Here is a 24,715-nt window from a genome sequence, read left to right as displayed (position 1 = left end):
AATTCAGGAATTAGATCAGAGCTAGATAGACTCAAAGAAAAGATTTCAAGAGGTTTGAGGCTTTGAGCTCTCATTAGCTTTTCTCCAAAATCTACATACAATGAGCTATTTCATATGAATTTCATAAGATTTGGAAAGCTCAAATAGAAAATCGTATGAAAATCCTTGGTTCAAAGAGGCTTCAAAGTAGCGGCCACCTAGAAAACTTCGACTTGTATTATAAATTGAATCCTAAACCAATAAACCAAAATTAGATAAAAATCACTTTGAAAATTGGAATGCAAATATTTTGGCTCAACTTTAATTTGTATGGTTCCTAAAAAAAACTTTAATTTGTATGGTATGCACACAGTATTATGCTTGTAGTTGGACTGATTATTCTGATCAAATCCATGAGCTACCACTTTTTAAATTAAAAATACACCTGTTGTAGTAGGGGAGAATTTACTATTTGCCAGTGGCATTTGAGCAGAGACATTTTGAGAGTGTGGCAAATAGTAAATTCTCCCGTTGTAGTAGTAGTACCATGAACAATTACTAAATATAACAAGTGGATCAATTAACTATTACTAATCGGGGGACTAATTAAAACCGCTAGTCGCCGTCCGATCCCCACCAACCTCACATCATCACAGCGACATGATTTCCACCTGCCCTAGCCACGGACGGCTCAGATCTCTCCACGCGGCTCTGACTAGTCAGCGGTGATTACGTAAACGTCAAAAGATGACGTGACACCAATCCAAATATTCCGTTGCCTCTGCAGGATTCGTAATCCACTGCCTTGCCTCGTCTGTGGCACCAACTAATTAAACTAATTAGTGCTTAATAAACAAAGATTAATCTCCATACATTTTGGGGTAAATAGAGATTAAATAATTAGGTAAATCTCCATACATTTGGGGGGGCAAATAGAAAAATTAAAAAAAAAAGAGCCGCATGCTTCTTGCATGCCTCCAGATTCCAGAAGCATCACTTGGCTTAGTTAATTCTCCTTCTTAGGCTATCTCCAACGAGGCAACCCAAACCTAAAAAAATCTTACTGTGCATGACCCAAAACAAGAAATAGGTATCGTTTTTGCGTCTCCACTGTTGGAGATAGTCTTACACTTGCAAATCTTGCTGCTCTGCTGCTAATCTAATTCCATCTCTTAATCTTGTAATTAGGTAGCCCTAATCTGCGCCCGACCAGGATACGGATACGGGTATAGTACGCGACGAGAATACGTCTCCGTGCGACGGAGGCGTATTACGGGAGGGCGCCGAGGCTGAGGCTGAGCGCGGCCTGGAGGTCGAGCCGCCAGAGGTAGCAGCCGCCGGCGTCGAGGCGCCACACGTCGCAGGGGGCCACGACGGAGCTGCGGCGAGGGGAGTATGGGGATGGGTGGACGCGCACGCGGCAGGTGAACCCGGCGCAGGTGCCCCACGCCGGCACGGCGGCGGCAGCGTCGCCGTCCCTCGCGGCGAGCGCCACGCGCGCCTGGTCGGGCGCCGCGGCGTCCGGCGCCACCGCGCGGTGGAACGCGGCGTTCTTCCACGTGACGCGGCCCCACTGGTCCGAGACGAACGCCGGCGCGCCGTCGCCGTCGTCCCCCGCGCGCGCCGCGCCGCTGCCGCCGTCGCGCCAGACGCTCGTCACGTCCTCCACCGTCACCACCGCCGCGGCTGGGAGCAGCGCGCGCGGAGGCGGAGCGACCACCACCGACTGCGCAGCAGCGTGCGCGGGCGCCACAGGAGGTGGCGTCGTCGTCGTCGTGTCCAGCGGCCGCACAGGCAGGAGCGGCAGCATCGCCGACGGTGGCGGTGGAGGCGACGACTCCACGGATGTCATCCCGGACGAGGACGACGACGGCGAGGACAACGACTTCTCCTTCTCCTTCTCCCTCTCCATCTCCTTGCAGTCGCCGACAACCTTGGGTACAGTCTTCCCCGCCACCGACGGCGCCGGCGCCGGTGCATGCGCCGGCGCCAACGTGGCCGCGGTAGCAGCCTTCTTGGGCTTCCTCCCCCTCCTCCCACCACCACTGCCGCTCACCGCCTTCCGCTTCCCCTTCCCGGCCCCCACACCCGCAACCGGCGCCGGCGCCATCGCCGCCGGCTTGGGCGCAATCGGCCGGAACTTGAGCATGATCCTCCCCATCTGCCACGCCATGGCCGCCTGTCCCCCAGCTCCGGCCGCCGCCGCCGCCGACGCCGCGCCGTACCTCGGCGCCAAGCAGCACCCTCCCTTCCGCTCCATCAACCACCCACTAGACCACTACTACTCCCAACCTCACCTCACCTCACCTCGTCGTGAACTCGAACGGCGACGAGCACTGGCTACCTGTCCTTCCCGGCGAGTGGAACGCGACGCCGGCGAGTGGGGCGGAGAGGCCTTTAATACACAGCGGAGCAAGCTAGGAGCTAAGGAGTAGGGAGGTGGGAACGGACGCGTGTCGTGAGGCCCACGTGTCACTGGGAGGAGGCGGGCTATGATTGGTCTCGCCGCAACACGTGGCGCGCGGCACGTGAAAAGGCCCGCACCCGCGCCGGCCCATTGCCCATTGGAGGAGGGGAGGAGCGCCTTGCCTGCCGTGCCACGCAAAGCGGGCAAGCAGCAAATACTCCCCCCTCACTGACACCCATGGCCCACACCTGACCTACCCTACCCGCCAGCAAAAGCGGGTGCGCAGAGTCGACGTGTCCTCCGCATCCCGCCTCGCTTCGACGACACGCGATGGCGTACCCATGTGACTGACAGGTGGGTCCGGAAGTCATCTCGGGGCCACGTGTAAGTGGGTTAGGGTGATCGGCTTCGTGTGGTCGGAGTCGAGGGGGGTAAAAGGTAGGAGTACTAGTAGTACTTACCAGCGATGGTGTGTCTGGACCAATGGGAGGGCGCGGAGTGTGCAGGCGCTTTTATTGTTGGGAGGGAACACGTAGACCGTCTGGAGCATGCGGCGGTGGGGCCCACCGGCAGCTGTGTGCTTTATCCCCAGGGGAAAAGGGGCCACCAACGTTTTTCCACTAACCTCACCCCGGCTATTTTCCCTCGCCAGAAGGGCAACTGCAGTCAGCGGTACTAGTAGCAAATATCCATCCTCCATTGTCCGGGGCTCCACTTTTAAATAGTGGCCGTGCAATTTGGTGTGATTGTATTGGTTGGTGGATTTGGTTTCCTTGCTTGGCATTGGATGATTGTGATTTGGCTATCTATTTGTTGGTTGATGATACCCATACACAAAATGTGTGATAAGTTTTATGAGGTATATAGGGTATAAATACCTATTTAAACTTTTCGTTACGATTATCTATTTAAACGCTCATCCAAGCAAGTACTCCATCAGTTTTATAACAAGTTTTATATTATAAGATGATTTGATTTTTTTAATTTACTTAAATTTCTTTAAATTTAACTTGATTTATAGAGAAACATAGCAATATTTTTTTTAGCTATTGCTATGTTTACTTCGGACTACACTAATGTTTGGATGGATAAGTCTATGGGTGAAAGGTTTATTTTTCCCTTATGACTAATGGTAGGATGAGGATGTGGATCCAAAACTCAAAGATAATAAATTTGAAAAAGCCAAGTGTTGGCAACTTTTTTGACAAGTTGACAAGCACGATCGTAGCACCTTAAGCCTTGCGGTGATCCTAAAGTCGCCAACCACCTCGATCTAGCAAAGAGCTAAACCTAGATGGGTTTTGATAAATAAACCGGCTAGCGGAGCCGATTTCTAGATAACTACCCGTCTCGTGGGCAAACGGAAGGTTTTCAGGACAAACCTACAAAGAGGTGTCGCACTCTCGCAGTGGCGGCGGACGGTTTACGGCGCAAACCGACAAAGATGGACAAACTAAGAGAAAACTAAAAGCAATATGAAAAGAACGATTCGATTGATTGATAGTAGATTGTTTTTTACAATGAACCGGCCTTGTCCCTTATATATGGGTTGGTCTTGCCTTCTACAGGCCCTCCTCCACGTCCAACTCGGGGTAGAATCCAAAGGAAACCCGAAACATACCTTCCCGAGCAAGGAAACCTCGAGACCCGACGAAACAGGGTCGGACTCGGACCCGCCGGTCTGATCGGCCTACAACCGGCGGTCTGACCGCCTAACACATGTCGGTCAGGCCGGCCCACTCGGAGGAAACCGGTAGATTTCCAAATTTTGGCAATCTTTCCTATTTTAATCCTAGGTGCCAAATTTGGGTGTAAACACCAAGCTTGTTTGTTCTCTTATTTGCATTGAAACCCAAGTGTTGTACGATGGCATGGTTTAGTTCCCAACTTTTTCTTCAAACTTCCGACTTTTCCATCACATCAAAACTTTCCTACACACACAAACTTCCAACTTTTCCGTCACATCGTTCCAATTTTAATCAAACTTTTAATTTTGGCATGAACTAAACACACCCTATATAGATGGTCGTTTTAAATAAGTCTAGTAGCAAATCGTCTGCCTCGTTGCGATCCACTACGCCGATTAGCCAGATAGATATATTCTTTACCAATAAATAGTTAGTAGATTTTCTTTGAACTTACTACCTCCGTCCCATTCTAAGTGCAGTTGTAGGTTTTTGTGTCTAACATTTGACTGCCCATCTTATTTAAAAACTTTATGAAAAAAATAAAAAGATAGTCAGAAATAAAGTATTACTTATATTTTATCATTTAATAACAATAAAAATACTAATCATAGAAACTTTTTAAATAAGACAGATAGACAAATGTTAGATATGAACAGTATAAAACGGCGATCTTTCTAGACGGAGGTAGTGTTTCATAAGAAAAACAAATCTCTACTATTATAAAAATTGAGGATGTTTTTATCGGTATTTTGGTACGTCATCCGTGTATGAGTCGGTTTTAAGTTCGTTCGCTTTTAGAAATACAATATCTGTATTTGAGGTTTTTAAGTTTGTTTTGGAAATACATATCCGTATAAGAAATCCTTTTTTTTAAAAAAATACTCGCATGCTAACTTGAGATGAACATACTCCTAATTGCAGCTTGATATATATATATATATATATATATATATCTAAACAAATTCATAGAGTAAATTTCACCTTAACTAAACCATATAACAATAGCCTTTACCCGTTGCAACGCACGGACATTTTTATAGTAAATAAATAAATAAGACATGGAAACCTAGATCGGAAAACTTCATTCTCACAGCATTAGCGGTAGGAGACGACAAGTACTACTTCTACTATATGGGTGTACGTATCGGTATTTTGTCACGGCGTTGGCATGGTGGTGCACCTCACGGTGTGCACATAGCGCGAGAGCAACGAGGCACGCACAGGAGGCACAGGACAGGAGGACGGGGAGAGTGGGAAGTGGGCAGACGACGACGTGACAGGGTTAGGGTCAGGGTCAGGGTCAGGGGGGGAGTGAGGCACTAGCACAGGCGTACGTGGGCGAATGGGCGCGCGCCGTGCAGCCATAATTGCACCGGATTGGACGGGGACGGACGCCCGTGGGCCCGGGACGCGTGGCCTCGCACCCGCACGCTGGATCGCGCCTGACGTCACGTCAACCCCCCCCCCCCCCCCCCCCCCCGAGTCGACCCAGGCGTGCCTGGCGCGGGGCGTCGCGATTGGTCCGACGCGCGGTGGGATGTGGGGCCCACCACGCTGTACGGCGCCGCGGATTCGCCGGACCGGAGCGCGACTGTTCGGGCGTGATGGCAACGTACGGGCGGATTGGTCCGGGCCATATGGTGAGCTGTTTTCATTTCGTTTGCGCGTTACGTGTAACAATTTTTTAATAATAAAATTTGTTAAAGCATTTATTAGAACTTTATAACAGTCGATTCATTCGTTTATACACCTTAATTTTTTTTAAACATGGTAATAAGGCCATTTTTTTAAACATGTTACCAACGCTGGCGCTTAAAACACACGCACATCTTAAATAACGATTTCAGGGTGCAGCATCCAGGCTGCCATTGGGCCACGTGGCACTCTACAAAATTTTCTACTACTCTGAAATTATGCCACGGGTCCTGCCCTATGCATATTTAAACTGCATTCTTCTGTCCATTGAACTCTCAGGAAAAGTCAGGAGTCAATAAATCACCTTGCCTGCTGCGTTTAGTTGGGGAAAAGAAAATTTTTAGGTGTCACATCAGACGTTTGACCGAATGTCGGAAGGGGTTTTCGGACACGAATGAAAAAACTAATTTCAGAACTCGCCTGGAAACCGCGAGACGAATATTTTGAGCCTACTTAAGCTGGCATTAGCACATGTGGGTTACTGTAGCACTTATGGCTAATCATGGCCTAATTAGGCTCAAAAGATTCGTCTCGCGATTTATAGCTAAACTGTGCAATTAGTTTTTCTTTTTGTCCACATTTAATGCTCCATACATGTGTCCAAAGATTCGATGTGATAGGTAAAGGGGAAAATTTTTGGGAACTAAACTGGCCCTGACCCTTGTGAAGAAGTTGGATATGTAACCCATCCGAAGTCTCTGGAAAAATTAAGATATTACGTGGTTCTTCACGTGTTTTTATACGCACAAACTATGCCAGTACTCACATAGTCACATATTGATTTCCAAGACCTTTGATGCTTTAACTTTTTTAAGACTGGTTTTAACTTTTAATACAAAGAGTAATATTTTAATACAAAGACTGGCTCTGCATATTAAGCTGAAAATTAGAGTCATTTGCCTAAAAAATTATGCCTTACATAAATTTCGTAATTTTCCTATAGGTTGACAAATTCTGTAAATTGTACTAATTCAAAAGACACATCTTCCAAAGTATTTGTTCAAGGTATTTATAGACGCTAAAACAAGTTAATCTTCCATTAGCAAAAAAAAAAATTTCAAGTTGAATTATAATTATACAGCAGACAAGTACGGCTAGCTAATTGCGGCAGAGAAGAATCAATTAGCCATGCATACACTAATTAACCATATTACTCTATTTGTTGATAATATTGCTCTAACTATGTTCGATTGTACCTCTGATTAGCTTGTATTATTTTTAAGATGGGGGAGTATCGTATATGAGACTACAGAGGGGAGTAGGTGACACTGGTAGATTAGCACAAGAAATTTCTCTTAGAGAGACTTGTCAAAAACTATATCCTTTAGTTTTCAGTCCACTAATCATCTAATCTTACCAATTATTAATAGGTGTTAATTACTCTGTCTAATGGAAGAGAAAAACAAAGGTTTGAAAGCAAATAGGCAAGTACTATACATAATTTTTATACATAATTTTGCTTTCTGTATTAATTCTTTTACAATGCTTAAATCTTTACATAAATACGATTATTACTATAAGTTAAGAGATAATTCATGAAATGCCATTGACAAGCGTCTAAGTCCCAGAAATGCCATCGACAAGTGTGAGTTCCAAGAAATGCCATCGTACAAACGATTTTGTCCCAAAAATGACATCGCCGTTAGGGTTCCGTCCATTCCACGCCGTTAAGTTCTATAGGATGAACAGTGTATTTAACGGCATGGAATGGACGGAACCCTAACGACGATGGCAGTTTTGGGACAAAATCATTTGTACGATGGCATTTCTTGGAACTCACACTTGTCGATGGCATTTCTGGGACTTAGACGTTTGTCAATGGCATTTCATGGATTATCTCTTTAAGTTAATCATTCCTCAATCTTTTCAAAATTCATTAAATAGGTTCTTCTAAATCAACTGCATTTGAAACTCTAGACAACAACAACAATAATTGTTCTAAATAAGTAAATATATCCTAGCTATAAGTTGGTGTACCGATGGTGCGCCAATTTTCTAGGATATGGAGGTGAGATTTTATATTTGTTTCTAATTTTTAGGGTATTCAGTGTAATGTTGGACTATTCTATAAATTTGAAAAACATAAGGACTAAAGTAAGAAATATGAGGGCCCGGCATGAAAAATCAAAGCTATCTCTAGAGTTACTTTGCATTATAGGATAAACAAATTTGAGATATGCTACCTCATCCTACGTGATACTTTGAGGAGGGTCTTGCACTATGAATGCCATAAGAGAGGTGGTATAGATATAGTTTTCCGAATTATACATATGGGGCTACGGATTGTGACATCTAAATGGTGTACTACTCGCAATAGAAGATATGGAGGCGTGTCCCTCTCCATTCACATGTGGCTCTTCAAATAGTGTGTGAACTGTGTGGCCCTCTCATAGTCATGAGTCATGACAATATTTTTGACTACAGAGAAGATAAGCAAATATTGGAAAAAAAAGAGAGAGCGCGGTAGATATACAAATGATAAGATTTTTAACCATCGAAATAATGGATTTAAAATCATTTTCTTTTTTTTTCATAACCAGTTAAAAAAACAATTCAACTGTTAGTGCTATTATAAGAAACCTCTAATTATTATAGTCCTAAACAATTTTCATATAAGACTTCACCTTTTAGCCTTATCTTATTAATAATAATCAAATCTGTCGGAGAATGAACTCCTCCACCAGGGAACCGTGAGGCCCCCCTTGTGAGTTTGGCCGGGGGCAGCGGGTGAGATTCGAGGGCTTGGTGAGCGAAGCTGTGTGATCTTGAGGGGGTTCAATCCCCCAAAGATGATGAGACAAAAGTGGTTTATACAGGTTCGGGCCGCTGAGAAGCGTAATACCCTACTCCTGTGCTTGATTGATTGAGTGTAGAACAAGTGCTTGGGGTTGCGAGACCCAAGCGCCAGTTCGCTCGGAAGTTCCCCTTTCTCTTACTAGGCTTGGACCTCCTTTTATACCTCAAGGGGTTACCACATAGGCCCAACAACCTAACTTCGTCGAGAAGTATTACAATCTTTGTATTAAATGCATGTCTTGTTCCTTAACTTGGAAGCCGCATACACGTCGCCTCAGTCGTGGGGCCTACCACACCATGCCGCCTGACACGGAGGGCGCCCATGTCATTCACCATTTAATGGGTAAAGACTTCTGGGCTCCTATTACACCGGGAAACGGGAGCCTAGCTTTGACTAGAGCAGGAGGACCGACTCCGGCTGGGATAAGAGGATGAGAACCTCTCACCATCATTATTTGATGGGACATGTCAGGCTGCACGCAGCCTGACACATGAGCAGCGCACAGGCGCACTACCCAGTCCCATCGGTCATTCGACCAGTTGAGTACAGCCGCATTAAATGCGGCGTGGCGCGACCGCTCGGGTCGCCATAAATGCGGGTAGGTGGGCACCTGTAGGCGGACACCTAACCCACCGTACATGGTGACCTAGAGAGGGGGTCGGGGGAGCCTGACCTCGGGCCCGATCCCCCCTCGGGGGAGGGCCATGTGGTGCCTGGGGCAGCCTTCTCCCTCTAGTCTCGGCCAGGGAGCCGCCGCCCTACCTCGGGCCCGACCCCTCTCGGGGGAGGTCCACGTGGCAGCCTCCTCCGTCCAATCTCTAGGAGGGAGTGGCCGCCACCCCACCTCGGGCCTGACTCCCCTCGGGGGAGGGCCACGTGGCATTGGGGGCAGCCTCCTCCGACTAGTCTTTGGGAACGAGTGACCGTCACCCCACCTCGGGCCTCACTCCCCTCGGGGGAGTGCCACGTGGCATTGGGGGGCAGCCTCCTCCCTCTAAACATGATACCCCCAGGCCCATATCACCGACAGAATCGACCATCAACCAACATATATTTGACATCATTTTTTCCCTCTGTAATTTAAATATTTACAAATATAATGTTTTCTCAGACTTGTAGGCATAAAATTTAAAAACTGCTAAAATATCTCTGTAAAATTTTACGCTTTTACGAATAACAATAAATAGTATATGTAGTATAAATATGGTTTGCTATATGGATGGTGCGCTAACGGCGCACCAATTTTCTAGTTAACCTCTAGAAGAACACACACACCCTACCATATGAGCATCTATATGAAAGATTGAACTACCATATTTTGAGATTGATGAAGTCACCACGGGTGTTCCGCTATTGACGGGTGCGTCACCTACTACTAAAGAAATATCTTTTAAAAATTAGCTTGTCCTCTAATCCATTAGTTTTAGCTAAGGGTATGTTTGGCGGGTTTTCAATTTCTAAATTTAACTACATGATAACAATCCGGCCCAGGTGGGGTCGGCCGAGCCCCAATAACTTAAGGTTGCCCGGACCCCAACAGTTCTTTGGCACACCCACTCAGGGAAAGGCCCAATCTCCCTAAAATACTAGTCTGATAGGGGAAGGGTGGCTCTCCCTTTTAAGGTGGCTTCCTCCTCCCAAGCTAAGCAAGGTGGGATTATTCAGAGGCTCACACGGTCGCCGCCCGACTTTAGCGTCTCTGCCAGCGGGTATTAGTGGAGGATGTCCTCATCATTCCCACCCCCTTAACAAGGGCCCAGCTCTGATACCAAATGATAACAATCCGGCCCAAGTGGGGTCGGCCGAGGCCCAATAACTTAAGGTTGCCCGGACCCCAACAGTTCTTTGGCACACCCACTCAGGGAAATGCCGAATCTTCCTAAAAGACTAGTCCGGTAGGGGAAGGGTGGCTCTCCCTTTTAAGGTGGCTTCCTCCTCCCAAACTAAGCAAGGTGGGATTATTCAGAGGCTCATACGGTCGCCGCCCGACTTTAGAGTCTCTACCAGCGGGTATTAGTGGAGGATGTCCTCATCACTACAAGAGCAAAATCTGGAGTGGAGTTGTAGGCAAGTTAAACGTAGCTTCATAACTTAGCTTCATCTCTCTTGTTCATTTGTAAGAGCACCTCACCCGTTCCACTCTTTTTTCTTTTTTGAAGATTAAACTATTTTGCTGAGCTCTACCACCAGAAGAGGTGGAGCTAGAGTTTGAGCTCCATCCAACAGACCCTTAAATACGTTAAACTAGGAGGTTGTAGTAGTATTGCCTCTATTTTTTCTTTCTATAAGTGGTACTATTAATTTTTTAATAATTTTTAATCATTTATCTTATTAAAATTTAGTATAAGTATACAAAACAATATAAGACGAGGTTAGAGATTGTTTGCTGATAAAAATAAATCACATCAACAAAAGAAATGGCATTTATACTCTAGGTGGTGTTTAGATCCATAGGTGTAAAGTTTTGGCGTGTCGCATCGGATATACGGACACATAATTCTCTATTACTTACTACTCCGATTTCATTTTAATTGACGCTTTGGACAATGACACGTTCTACAAGAATACAAGATATACGTTTGACCTTATTTTTTTATTATAATATATACAATAAATAAATACATGTTTACTTTTATTATAGTGTTTTGAAAGACAAATCTATATATGTTTTTCTAATTTCTTTAAACTAAATATTTTTAAAGTTATTGATGGTCAAAGTTATAAAAGTTTAACCTCAACCTTGTCCAAAACGTCAATTAATATAGCACCGGAGGGAGTACTGTTTATAATTAAATTTGTATATAATAAAATAGTAAATTCAAAATTATAAATGTGGTATAAATGCGTTAACGAGCTTAACCTTAACAAGCAGAGCCGAGCTAGCTCATTACAATAACGAGCTCAGACGAACCGATCCTTACCAAGCTCGTTATCCACTTTAGGTTGCTGCTGAGCTGGTTTTCGCTTTCCACTTTCACGAGCTAATTCTAATTCTAATGGATGGACAGGGAATGATAGCAGGACAAGTGGGAACGGAACCTTCTGGACCCTGATCACTCTCCAGTACTCCAATTATATTAGTAAACCTCAACAAATAATCTTAGCTATCATTCCTCAACGGCCAATGCCTACCATTTCATGAAGCATCTTGCAATTTTGATTAAACGAGATAGACAGATCAACGCTCCAGGCCAATGCCTACCAAGTACTCTGTAGTCACCATCCACTAGAAGAAAACGCAGCCAGACCAGCGCTCTGTGGAGCAAGAATAGTCGTCCGGCACTCCGGTTTCAAATGGAAGCTGCTCCTCTAACTTAACTGCCCTCTGAAGTGGGTGGCCGACACGTGGGTCCGCTAGCTGTGGGGCCCACATGTCATCCTCTCAAAGTTAGAGGGCAGTACGTCAGAGGATCCCGTCGCGGTTTCAAATATTTTATTTTTGCACCAGCACAGTTGTGCAGATTCACCGAATATTTGGCTCGTCAATTCGAAATAGATTTTTTTTTGGGTTTGCCAGGATTATTGAAAATACTAGCTTTCTTTTTGCGAGGAATACTGCAAATAGATTTTGAACCTCGAATTAGGATGTTTTTTGTGTGTTAATTCCTGCTGCAGGCATAATTGATATTGTGTGGGAAATCTTATAGTACAATACTACGTCCATTTTTTAATATGTAATATCGTTGACTTTTAAACGACGTACGTTTAACCATTCGTCTTATTTATGCAAATTTGTAGAATATAAATTATTTTTAAACTACTTTTAACGATAAAACAATCCACAACAAAATAAATAATAATTTCATATTTGTTTAGAAAATGAGACAAGGACTCAAACTTATATTAAAAGTTAACAACGCCCTATATTAAAAGAAATGAAGAAAGTACATTCGAAAATGAAGGGGTAATTAACATTCGATCGGAGGATATGCAACCCCCACAATTTAGGCTGTGTTCGATTATGGGGGTTACCCAACCCCCATAGCACACAAAATGGAAAGACGGTTTAGTGCTTGATATATTAGTTAAAAAACTTAAAAAATGATTAATATGGTTTTTTAAGGGAACTTTTCTATAGTTTTTTCTTTTTTGCAAAAGATTGACTTTTAGCAATTTTGTGAAGCATGTGTGTGAAAACAAGAGAATTTGATAACATGTAGGAGTACTAAATAACACAGTTTACTGTACTTGGGGTGTGTTTAGTTCAAGATAAAATTAGAAATTTGGTTGAAATTGAAACGATGTGATGAAAAAGTTGAAAATTTATGTGTGTAGGAAAGTTTTGATGTGATAGAAAAGTTAGAAGTTTAAATAAAAAGTTTGGAACTAAACTCGGCCTTGGATAGTCAGCTCCGATCAAAGGAGCTAACTAGCAGGCGAGACAGTGTTCCAACTTCGAAGTCATAAACACCAGCGATTTTCTCCACGAGATGGGTGTCGTTCAATTAATAAGATAAAGAATCATACGCATATAAAAAGTTAATAATGACGTTAATCTATCTATCTATCTATCTATCTATCTATCTATCTATCTATCTATCTATCTATCTATCTATCTATCTATCTATTATCTATCTATTATATACTAAAAGTCCATTAAACTTCCTCAAAACGCTCTCAAGCCGACATGTGGCGCTCTAATAAATTAGAGAAAATCCTAGAAAATCTGAGAAAAAAGCAAAACATCCATTCGTTGATCTTCACTTAAATCGGTGGGTCCAATATTATAAGCCGTTAGATTAGATATTGATCTTAAAACAACCTGAACAGCGGCTACTCCTTCCGTTCCCTTCGGTTCTGTTACATAGGTACCTACGTACGTAACCAACAATGGTTACTCCTTCCCGTGTACGTACGTAATTAACCTTTCCTTCTTTTTATTTTCCATGTACATAGTGGAGACAAAAATAATAATAATAATTTTTATTATTGATAATAAATCAATCTATCTATCTTCTATTACTCCCTCCGTTTCGTTTTATTTGACACCGTTGACTTTTTAGCACATGTTTGACCGTTCGTCTTATTCAAAAACTTTTGTGAAATATGTAAAACTATACGTATGCATAAAAGTATATTTAACAATGAATCAAATGATAGCAAAAGAATTAATAATTATTTAAATTTTTTGAATAAGACGAGCGGTCAAACATGTGCTAAAAAGTCAACTGTGTCAAATAAAACGAAACGGAGGGAGTATATAGTAAAATTCCATTAGTCTCTCCTGTACATACTGTTCGTTTGGCAAAAAACAAACGACGTTTACTGGAAAAACTTGCGATGGGAAAAAAATACCTTTACCTATACTGTTCATTTGAAAAAAGCACGTAAGTACGATAAAAAAAGCTATAAAACCTTAAAGAAAAATATATGTGTTAGAACCATCGTGGAAAAATAGACTATCTTTTTAAATAGGATTTTCTACACTATAAAAATATAATTTAATGCTCATAAATATGGTCATGTGGCACTTCTACAATCACTCTTAGACTGCCACGTGGAACTACGTAATCTCGTCATCAATTTTCATTTAAATTGATGGACCTGTTATGAATAATAGGGGATGAAAACAAACTAGACGCTAAAATATAGATATTTATCAAAATATAAACAATAATATGATACTCTGAAGATTATCAATAATATGATACTCTGAAGATTATCACGGTCATATGTATGTTTAACGATACATTTTTTAATGACCAACCTCACTCATTTTAAAAGAGAATATTGTATCTATACCATATAAAATTTAAGCAGTACTGATTAACACTACAAACAAATTGTGTCAACGCAAAACGTAAAAAATAATATTTTTAAGGAAAGAATTAGTTTCATCACATCCATCTTCTCTTTCTTTCCTAAAGGGCAACAAGTAGTAAACATAATTATAGGAGGGACATACATATAATTAAGTTGAGGCAGACCCATTGAAGGCCACCGTTGATAATAGCACTCAACTTCCTACTTACTAATGATCTTTGAGGGTGCTGATAGTGAAATACGACTTAAAATTATGCTCCATGCTAGCTTTGATAGGCACGAGTACGTCACTATAAAACCCATGTTTGAAGGCAAAAGAGAAATAAATCCTTGGTAGCTCCACCTATTAGAGGGATATTGATGTCTAATTTTTATCAGTGTTATCCCATTAACCAATAGAAGCAGTGTTTTTAGAATATTTATTTATATATTTAGAAATAAGAGTTGAGATAAATATTTAGGTATGCATATAGTGGAGATTAATGTTTTATGTATTAATAATGTATTAGGCTTATTTTGGTGATACAGATGTAATTCCATTTATTAAAAAGGCATCTAGCAACAATGATAGTTAGTAATGGTGACAATAGGTGAGTTTACGTGTATTATGAACGAAAATGATTTTTGTTTGAATATAAGAAACATTCTTATCGTTTATTAAAGTCTACGGTCTATTTCACGACATATATTTTTTTAATTGTAAGGCAAAATCTATAATTTCTTATATGCATATAGTGAGATATGACTTAATTTTATTAACAATAAATAAGGTGCCCGCGCATATGCGCGGGCTTCCTTTCTAGTTATGTATTAAAAAACGAACGGAGTACATTACAAAATAGAGGGGTAATTAATCAACATTAGCTTGGAGGATAGATGCCACACACATACTGTATTAAATTACTGTACTTGGATAGTCAGCTCCGATTTCAGAGGCAAAGCGAGCTAGGTAGCAGTCCAGACAATGTTCCAACTTCGAAGTCGTCAACACCAGCGATTTCCTCCACGAGAAGTGCCGTTTAATTATTAGTCCCTTCGTATTTTAATGTATGACGCCGTTAACTTTTTAACCAACGTTTGATCATTCGTCTTATTCAAATTTTTTATGCAAATAAAAAATGCTTATGTCATGCTTAAAGAACATTTGATGATAAATCAAATCACAATAAAATAAATGATAATTATATAATTTTTTTTAATAAAACGAAATGTCAAACGTTTGTTAAAATGTCAACGGCGTCCTATATTAAAATACGGAGGGAATACTAAATTATATACCAATCGATTTAATTTGTCCAAGACAACCTCTCTTCCAAGTTCCAACGGTCACTGATGGCGGAGGCGCACGTCATCGCGATATGCGTCGCGGTGGCCGCGCTGGCGCTCGCCGCCGCCGTGCTGGGCGTCGTCGGCGAGGCAACCAAGTCCAAGGCACCGCCATCATCTCGATCGAACGCTCTCGGTACGTACGTTTTGATTCTGATTTTCAGATGGCAATTAACACGCATGCATGTGTGTTCTTGTGCAGTCTTACGTTCGGTACGACGGCGTGAACTGCGTGTACCGTCGGACGCCGGCGTTCGGCTGCGGGATCGCCGGTGCCGCGGCGGTGCTCGCCGGCCAGGCCGTCGTCGCCGCCGCCACCGGCTGCTGGGACCGCTGCCGCCGTGCTCGCTCCGACCACCGCCGCGTCGCCGTCGTCTTCTCCTCGGTACTCTCATGGCACGTACATGTACACTCCACATTCGTACGCGCGGTTTGATCATCAGAGCGAGGTCACGATCGATCGATCGCCGGCGGCGTGCGTGCGTGTGCAGGCTTCTGGCGACCGTGTCGGCGGCGGCGTTCGTCGTCGGCGCGTTCAGGAGCCAGAGCGGCGAGCGGCGGCGGAGGGAGGACGGCGTCGAGACCTACTACAGGTGCACCGTGCTCGTGGCCGGGGTGTTCGCCGGCGCGTCGTCCCTCGCGCTCCTCGCGGCCGCCGTCGGGATCGCCTCGTACGTCGCGCTCGAGGCGGCGGCGGCGGCGCCGTGCTGGGAGGAGCGCCGCCTGGGCGTCGCGGCGGCGGGGCAGCCGGAGCAGGGTCGTCGTGGTCATGGTTGTCCGTCGTACGGATCAAACAAGACCATGCTGGAACTGTTTGAAGACGAAGCTGCCTGAAGCAAATTGTAATTTGAATTTTGAAATGGTGTTTGTTTGGTTTTGTTCTAAGATATAATTCGAATGGTTTTTAAGTTTTTGGATCCAATTTATGTTAGTAGATGAATTTGCTCCTTTTTTTTTAAAAAAAAAAAAACTGTAGATGAATTTGGTTGATCTATAGTTCTATACGTGCAAATTTGGATACAGATAAACTTGCAAGCCGATCAGCCAATGCAAATTCGGCCCATTATGGCCCAATCCAATGCGAAGACCAGAAAAAAAGAGGAGAGCAAGACCCATCATCTGCTGACATTCCCTTCTCTAATCGAAGTGAAATGTCATCTGATTTTTATTTGGGGCCCATTTGCCAAGATGTTAGACTCGTTTTGGTACTCCTTTTTGCTTTGCATGACACGTGTTGGTCATCAACGAATGTAATTACTCTATTTACACAGTAATTAATTTAGGGACTTACATATATAATTTTAGTACTTACATTGTAAATACACTAAAATTACATATGTAATTTAGATACTTACATATGTAATTTCGAGACTTACATTGTAAATACACTAAAATTACATATGTAATTTAGGAACTTACAATATAAATATATGCCGACTATTTTTTGGTAAAAAATATGGCGCCATAAATATAGCTACTCCCATTAGTACAAATATAAATAAGGATAAGTCATACTTCAAGTACTTTCGACAATAAAGCAAGTCACAAACAAAATAAATAGTAATTTCATAATTTTTTGAATAAGATAAAAAATTAAAAATTAGAAAAAAACTCAAAGCGACAACTATTTCAGGAGGGATGTAGTACATTGCCAAAATCGTTATATTTCGGATGTAGTATTGCTTTAATGTAGTTGTAAATGGCTATGGTTAAGAAATTAAGCTTGGCTACCGTTATTGCTTCAACTGCGCATCCAAGAGCATCCACACTGTAGTCCAAGAAGATGTATAAATGTGACAGATATGGCAATTGATCCTGAAATAATTTGATTTCTTAAGCAAGGCTACGATATCTTGAACACATTTTCTTTCAGTAGTAGTTTAAAATGAAGGCACAACCACCACAAAATTTATTTATTTTTGATAACACAAGCACAAACTTAAATAGTAGTTCTCTAAATTTATTCATTCCTGCAAACAACTAGATATATATTCTTTTGTCCTAACCTGAACATTAATTTTAATTTTTTTTGAGGAAATCATTAGTTTTAAATTGGTCCTGACAGTTAAGCTAACTTGGGTCAGAGCTAGACATGCTGAGACCAAATGGGTGCATGTGCATATTATATATGTTAGGAGCATTTTAGCCAACAAAAGCAAACCAAGGTCTTCTTTGATATTCACTCCTTTGTCCAAAAGGGCCGAAGAAAATTTTCTAAATAATTACATTTTAGCCAACAAAAGCAAACCAAGGTCTTCTTTGATATTCACTCCTTTGTCCAAAAGGGCCGAAGAAAATTTTCTAAATAATTCATACCATTCAAAATTCCTCCAATAACCTTTGTTTCCACATCCCAGTGAGCCCCTTAGTGATCTCACCTGAGCCACTTACCAACATTTGATGATTAATTGACCATGATAACATTTTATTTGTTTGGAACCTATTTTCCTGTGGTTACTAGCTACAATAACTTGCCTCAAACAATATAACCACATTGCCTTTTCTTCACTGTTTGTGACATTTTTCCAAACAATTTGTAGAAATTAAAAGCTCAGACCGTTTAATTATATATACACCAAAGAGCAGATAAACTTGGAATTTTATCCTGTATAACATGGCCCATAGGCTGGTTGCCTTTGCCAACACATATGCATTGCTGCCGTGTCTATCCTCTAAGTCTTCACACACTATAGAACACAGAGATATTTCTTGGCTGCAAATGGCCAAACACATCACCAACATTCATCTGCCCTGGCATACATATCTTCTCTATCTGTTTATCATGGCTCATCTGCATGGTATTTTGGGTACACATGCTCTTTTTCTCATCATGGGCTAACTTTGGAGTCATGTACATATAAACCAGCTATCATTGATCTTTCCAAGAACTGCATAGGTCGTGCCGTTGTTTTACGATATGTCCATGTTCAGCCCCTTGATCTCCCAGACTGAAGATCAAGAAACGCACAAATTGATCAGATGTTCAGATGGCGGTTTCCTTGTGGTAAATTGTATTTATGAGATAATATAGGATATTGTTTAATTAATCGCCACACTTTTTAGCCATGCTCAATGTTTTCTACTAGTTGCAGTTTCAGTTGCTTCATTTTGTTAGATAATATCTTGATTAAAGTTGCAAACAAACTGACTGACTGCAAGCCATGTACTCTGAATATCCCAAGCTTCCACTAATTAATACATCAGGAAAATCGCTTTCAACACATAATAATTTTCCTGACTGACTGCAAGCCATGTACTGAATAAGTGCATAACCTGAAAGTCCATAGTATAGAAAAACATGAGCAGAGACTTTTGTACGCAGGCAAAATGTTGGGTGTCATTCAGAGTCAGAGTAGGCATCGATCTCTATTGGTCTGAACAACTGATTGATAACGATCGGCATACATGTCGGCACTCAGATAGCACAATTAGTGAAAGTCTAGCTAACCCAGAAATTAACCTGAACGTAACTTTCACTAATTAGTTGGTTAAATCAGTCTGAATCCCTTTTCAGCACTACTGTATATCCCTGAATATTAATTACTCCCTCTTGTAATTAGTCAGATATAAACAGAAACACTTATTCATTCTTAGAATCTCAATTAGTCATTGGTTATTTTGTTCATCGACGACGGTTTTTGACTTGCACCATCGGGTAGAAAGTGACGAATTGAATACTGCCGACAGGTCTTTTGGCTTGACGCCGAATAAATCAGTGTGAAAGACTTGCATTCTCCAGGTCCAGAACAAGAGCTCGCCTAACTAGTACTCTTCACTTCCATGCCACTACGAACTTAGCTGTACACTCGTTGCAAAACTCATCTATAAATATGCATGCAATCCAGCACTTTTCTATCCATCTCAACATCTCATTTGTTCAGGCAAGAGGCAACTATGGCTAGGAAGATAGGAGTTATTGCCTTCGTTTTGCTTGTGAGCATTGGCTTGTCCAATGCAGCAAGAGTAGCTAGATACACTACTGAGGGAGGAGGAGGTGGTGGTGGCGAAGGCGGTGGTGGCGGAGGGGGTGAAGGTGGTGGTGGAGGGTCAGGGTATGGTGAGGGCTATGGACAAGGAGGTGGAGCTTCTGGTGGAGGTTATGGGCAGGGTGGAGGAGGTGGAGGTGGTGGTGGACAGGGCGGTGGTAGTGGATCCGGTTATGGATCTGGTTATGGCCAAGGTGGTGGAGCATCTGGAGGAGGCTATGGAAAAGGTGGTGGAGGCGGAGGGGGTGGAGGACAGGGTGGTGGGGCAGGATCAGGCTATGGATCAGGGTATGGTTCAGGCTATGGTCAAGGTAGGGGAGCTTCTGGTGGAGGTTATGGACAAGGTGGTGGAGGCGGCGGTGGTGGAGGGCAAGGTGGTGGAAATGGATCTGGTTATGGATCCGGGTATGGTTCTGGATATGGTCAGGGTGGTGGAGCTTCTGGTGGAGGCTATGGACAAGGTGGTGGTGGCGGCGGTGGTGGAGGACAAGGTGGTGGAAATGGATCAGGCTACGGATCTGGATACGGTTCTGGCTATGGTCAAGGTGGCGGAGTTCATGCTGGAGGCTATGGACAAGGTGGAGGGGGAGGTGGCGGTGGCGGCCAAGGAGGTGGTTCAGGTAGCGGCTCAGGCTATGGATCTGGGTATGGTGGCGGCGCCGGTGGAAGTCCATAGAGTTTAATTCCGAACACAAGAAATCTATGTGTTAGATAAAAACGCCCATTTGCATTTCCATGTAATGCATACTTACTTACTTATTTTTATTTTTAGTTTGACCGTTAATGTACTTGTAAAATGATGATTTGAAATAATGGGCGCTACCTTTTGCTTAGTTAATTGGGTTAATAAGTCTATGTTCCATTACCTTGAAGCTTGTCAATTGATGTGAATGTACGTGATCCATCTTTGATATATATATTTATCTTGCGAACATAGCTCAACTTAGACACCATCCTACTGTGTTTAGTACTTCTTTGTACTTGTTGCTTGCATTTGCATGAGTACCAATGTCTATTCCAGCGAGACAAAGTTGACACTATTAGGCTTACATTATCAAAATTAACGTGATACAAACAGTCATTTTAAATTTAAAAGTAAGCTTACTTTATCCTAACTATGCTATATAGGAGTAGATGTACATACTTCTGTCAGTTGAATTTTCAGAGTACGAACTACCTGTGCAAATATGACCATACATAGTGTAGTTTCTATGATGGAAGTACCAAGGCCCTTTACCGTATTGTTGAATTGAATTGTCTTGGAATTTAGCATTTGCTCTCTTCTGGGAGAATGACAAGTACCAATTTGTTTTAAAAAAATCATGAAGATTATATATTCGGATTTTGTCATCTTGCCAGGTGACACATGTGAGCACAACAATACTTCTGGTGTGACAAATGGGGTATCATAGATCATCTCGTTATTTTTTTTTAAAAAAAATATGTTAAATTTTGCTACAACATCACCTGAAAGCCATCAATTTAGCTTGGAATGGGTTGAAAGAGGTAAGAGGTAAGGAGGGCTCAGTTGCCTATCCTTCTGGAGATCATTTGGGCCAGTTGAAGTGGAAGAATGGAGTGAGCTGAATACTGATTGATAGCATTGAACTAGTGGATGCCCTAGACAAATTAACTGATATGGGGCTTAATGGCAAATAAGAGATTTACCACTAGATCCATGTATAGAGCTCTTACTTTCAGAGGGGTGATTGATATAAACATGCAAGATGATGTGGAAATGCCCACTAAACAACTTAAGAGAAAAAGGTGGGGAGGAGTCTAAGTCCAGTCAGTTATGTGGGGAGATCGAAACCACTAACCATATTCTATCTAGATGTGATATGGCTCGATTGCTGTGGTGTCTCTATAGAGATGTCTTTGTAAAATCAAAGGTGTTTTTGATTATTATTCTGTGATGAATAATTGGGCATTAGAGATTATTGGTTTTGTTATTTGGAATTTATTCACAAAGTGGTTTTGGAGATGATTGGATTTACAGGTGAATCGCAGAGTTATCATTTTATGTGACCGGTCAGACCGGGTTCTGGTAGCCGGTCAGACCGGCTTGTAATGCGCGGTCAGACCGGCGCAGCCCGCGGTCTGACCGGCTGACACTGTGTCGGTTTCGGTTTCAGGATGTTTATTTGGATATCCGAGTTTATTTCATGATTATGACTTCTAGATGGATACTATACGTATGTAATACTATTGTTTGCTGCTAATGAGTCAAGTTGGAGATAGCTTGGTCTCGGAATATGGTTTCTTTGTTTGTTCCATGTGTAGGTGACTCGATGTCTCGGGAGATTATTTGCGGTGATGGACCGGGAGTCGGCTTGGGGATAAGACGACGTCCGTGGTGGTCAGAGATCATGCGGGATACTTAGGCTAGAGTTGATGCACGTGGTTGATGGAGTTTCCATATGGCATACGATGGAGTTATTGTGTGCGTATGGGATGCGGAGTCGAATTTGGAAGAAGTCCAAATTTGATAAGATTGGTTATGTAAAGTTTCTTTCTTGTACTAGAGGGTTTCCTAAGGTGTTTAGGACTCCTAGTATGAGTTTGGTTCGTGGCTTTAGGCTGCCTACCTCATGTATAAATAGAGGGGGAGCGTGAGGCTTCCCGGTATCGCTTTAGAGAGCAATAGAGTTGAGTTTTGAGTTAGGGTTTTGAGTTTAGTCGAAATTTTTGTAAGGAGTGCTGTTGGTGCACTTTGTAAACACAGAGAGAATCAATAAAGTCGTCATCCACTTTAAGAGTTCTTCGATTTGTGTTTACCGGGTTTCGGCGGTCTAACCGGCGATCTACCGACGGTCAGACCTGCGGCAAGCGGCGGTTAGACCGGCGGCATACGGGCGGTCAGACCGGCGGCGGCGACAGCGGGCGACAGGCGATCTCGGCGGTTAGACCGGTAGATCAACACCGGTCAGACCGGCGGCTACGCTTCGGTCAGACCGGCTAATCTACTCTGGTCAGACCGATCTACATCGAGTTCGAGGGTAACTTTTATTTCCGCTAAAAGTTTTCGGTTTTTGGGTATACCAACCATTCACCCCCCCTCTGGTTAGCTTAGTTCTTGTGATTCGATCCTACAAGTGGTATCAGAGCCTCGTTTTCTTCTTTGGATTTTTATCGATCTAAAGTTTTTGCCATGGCTACTCCCGCTAGGTTTTCAACTAAGCCTCATATTTTCGATGGAACTGATTTTCCTCATTGGTGTAGTAAGATGCAATCTTACATTATGGCTGAAAATTATGATATCTGGAGGAAAGTTTCTCATCCTTATGTGATTCCTGAAGCCATTAATACTGATGCTTTAAAAACTGAATTTGAAAATAATTGCAAAGCTCGTAATATTCTTTTGAGTGGGATTTCTCGTTCTGATTATGATCGTGTTGCACATCTTGAAACTGCTCATGAGATTTGGAATGCTTTGAAGAATTTTCATCAAGGAACAAATAACATTAAAGAGCTTAGTCAAGATCTTTTTAAAAAGGAATACATTAAATTTGAGATGAAACCTGGAGAAGCTTTGGATGACTATCTTTCTAGGTTTAATAAAATTTTGAGTGATCTTAGATCTGTTGATTCTTCTTATAATGCTAATTACCCACAATCTGAGATTTCTCGTCACTTTTTGAATGGTCTCGACATGTCTATTTGGGAGATGAAAGTTACATCTATTCAGGAGTCTGTTAACATGTCTACTTTGACTTTGGATTCACTTTATACTAAATTGAAAACACATGAGATGAATATTCTTTCTCGCAAAGTTGATTCTAAATTGAGTGCTTTGGTTTCTTCTTCTTCCTCTTTGGATGTTGATGCTTTTTTATCTAAGTCGTCTTTTCTTGCTGTTTTTAATGCCACATCCGATGATCAACTCGAACAAATCGAGGAGGATTTGGCTTTGGTTGCTAACAGAATTGCTCGAGCTATGAATAATGCCAGGAACAGGAAAAGAGGTGGTCCAAATCGTTGCTTTGAATGTGGTTCAATTGATCATCTTCGTTCGCATTGTCCTAAGCTTGGGAGAGGCAAAAGAGAAGACAAAGATGGTGAGAAGCCCAACAACAACAAGTCGAAGGGTTCTTACCAAGGGAGGAAGATGGAGAATCTTAGGAAGGCTTTTCAACAAGTTTACGCCGCCTTCGAGCCACTAAGTGATGTAGATGGTGAAAGTGGAGATGATGATAAGGGAAAGAACGTCTCCGATGTTTGCTTCATGGCGTGTGGTGAATCTGACACAGAGTATGAAGATAATGAGGTGAGTGCTTTTGAGGAAGCTATTAATATTTTGAGTGCTAAAAATAAAAAGTGTGAGAAGATATATAAAAAACAGGAATTTATCATTGAATCTCTTAAATCTGAAATTGATAGGTTAAAATCTCTTATTCCTAATGATGATGATTGTGAAAATTGTGAGGTTTTAATGAATGAGATTTCAAAAATTAGAGATGTTAATGTTGCACATGATTTGAAAAATAGATCTTCTCTTGCTTGTAGTTTTGCTTTGCACACACGCACTTTGAATGAGTTGTTTTTAACTAAAAAGTTGTTGCAAAAATATCAAATTGCTTTTCATGCTAGTTTGATGTTTAACATGATTTCTGCTAAAAAGTTAAAACAACCTCATGATGTTTTGGATTGCTCAACATGTAATTTGAATAAGATGAAATTAAAAGATGCTTTAGGTCGTGTTGAGTACATGGAAGATGTTGTGAAAAACAATGAAGTGCTTTCTTGCCCCAAATGTCGTAAAGGCAAAGGTGTCATGGTAGATTGTGAAAATTATGCTAATTTGGAAAAAGAGGTTTCTTATTTGAAAAATTCTTTGCTAAGATTTTCTGATGGTAAAAAGAACCTCAACATGATTGTGGATCAATCAAAGGTTAGCACACATAACCGTGGTTTAGGTTTTGATCCTTATGCTCATAACTCTAGACATCCTCCTGTTGTGTTAGGTGTTGGTGCTAGAAGTGGTGAGATTTTGATTAAACATGATACTAATAAAACTGTGTTTAAATCTGCTGGTATCATGTCTACCATGAATGTGTCTTCTTCAAAATCCAAT

General features: G+C 42.1%; 3 protein-coding genes across 3 annotated transcripts; 2 read left to right on the top strand and 1 right to left on the bottom strand.

Moving 5' to 3' along the window:
* Positions 1-853: 853 nt before the first annotated feature.
* On the bottom strand, positions 854-2,351 carry LOC9268826 (uncharacterized). The gene has a single exon (XM_015763286.3). The coding sequence runs from the start codon at positions 2,237-2,239 to the stop codon at positions 1,250-1,252; it is 990 nt and encodes a 329-aa protein (XP_015618772.1). The 5' UTR covers positions 2,240-2,351; the 3' UTR covers positions 854-1,249.
* A 13,310-nt stretch (positions 2,352-15,661) lies between these two features.
* Positions 15,662-16,489, top strand: LOC107278188 (protein VASCULATURE COMPLEXITY AND CONNECTIVITY). The gene is made up of 3 exons (XM_015763697.1): positions 15,662-15,760; positions 15,858-16,051; positions 16,147-16,489. Exons 1-3 carry the CDS (start codon positions 15,662-15,664, stop codon positions 16,487-16,489), a joined length of 636 nt encoding a protein of 211 aa, XP_015619183.1.
* A 3,024-nt stretch (positions 16,490-19,513) lies between these two features.
* LOC4351869 (glycine-rich cell wall structural protein 2-like) lies at positions 19,514-20,474 on the top strand. Its single transcript, XM_015763503.3, has one exon. It carries the CDS (start codon positions 19,550-19,552, stop codon positions 20,315-20,317), a length of 768 nt encoding a protein of 255 aa, XP_015618989.1. The 5' UTR covers positions 19,514-19,549; the 3' UTR covers positions 20,318-20,474.
* The last annotated feature ends 4,241 nt before the right edge of the window (positions 20,475-24,715 follow it).

Source organism: Oryza sativa, chromosome 12 (assembly GCF_034140825.1).
Source record: "Oryza sativa Japonica Group chromosome 12, ASM3414082v1".
In the NCBI taxonomy this organism is placed as follows: domain Eukaryota; kingdom Viridiplantae; phylum Streptophyta; class Magnoliopsida; order Poales; family Poaceae; genus Oryza; species Oryza sativa.
The sequence above is the reverse complement of the archived record's forward strand: the minus strand, read 5'-3'. Positions and strand labels throughout refer to the sequence as shown.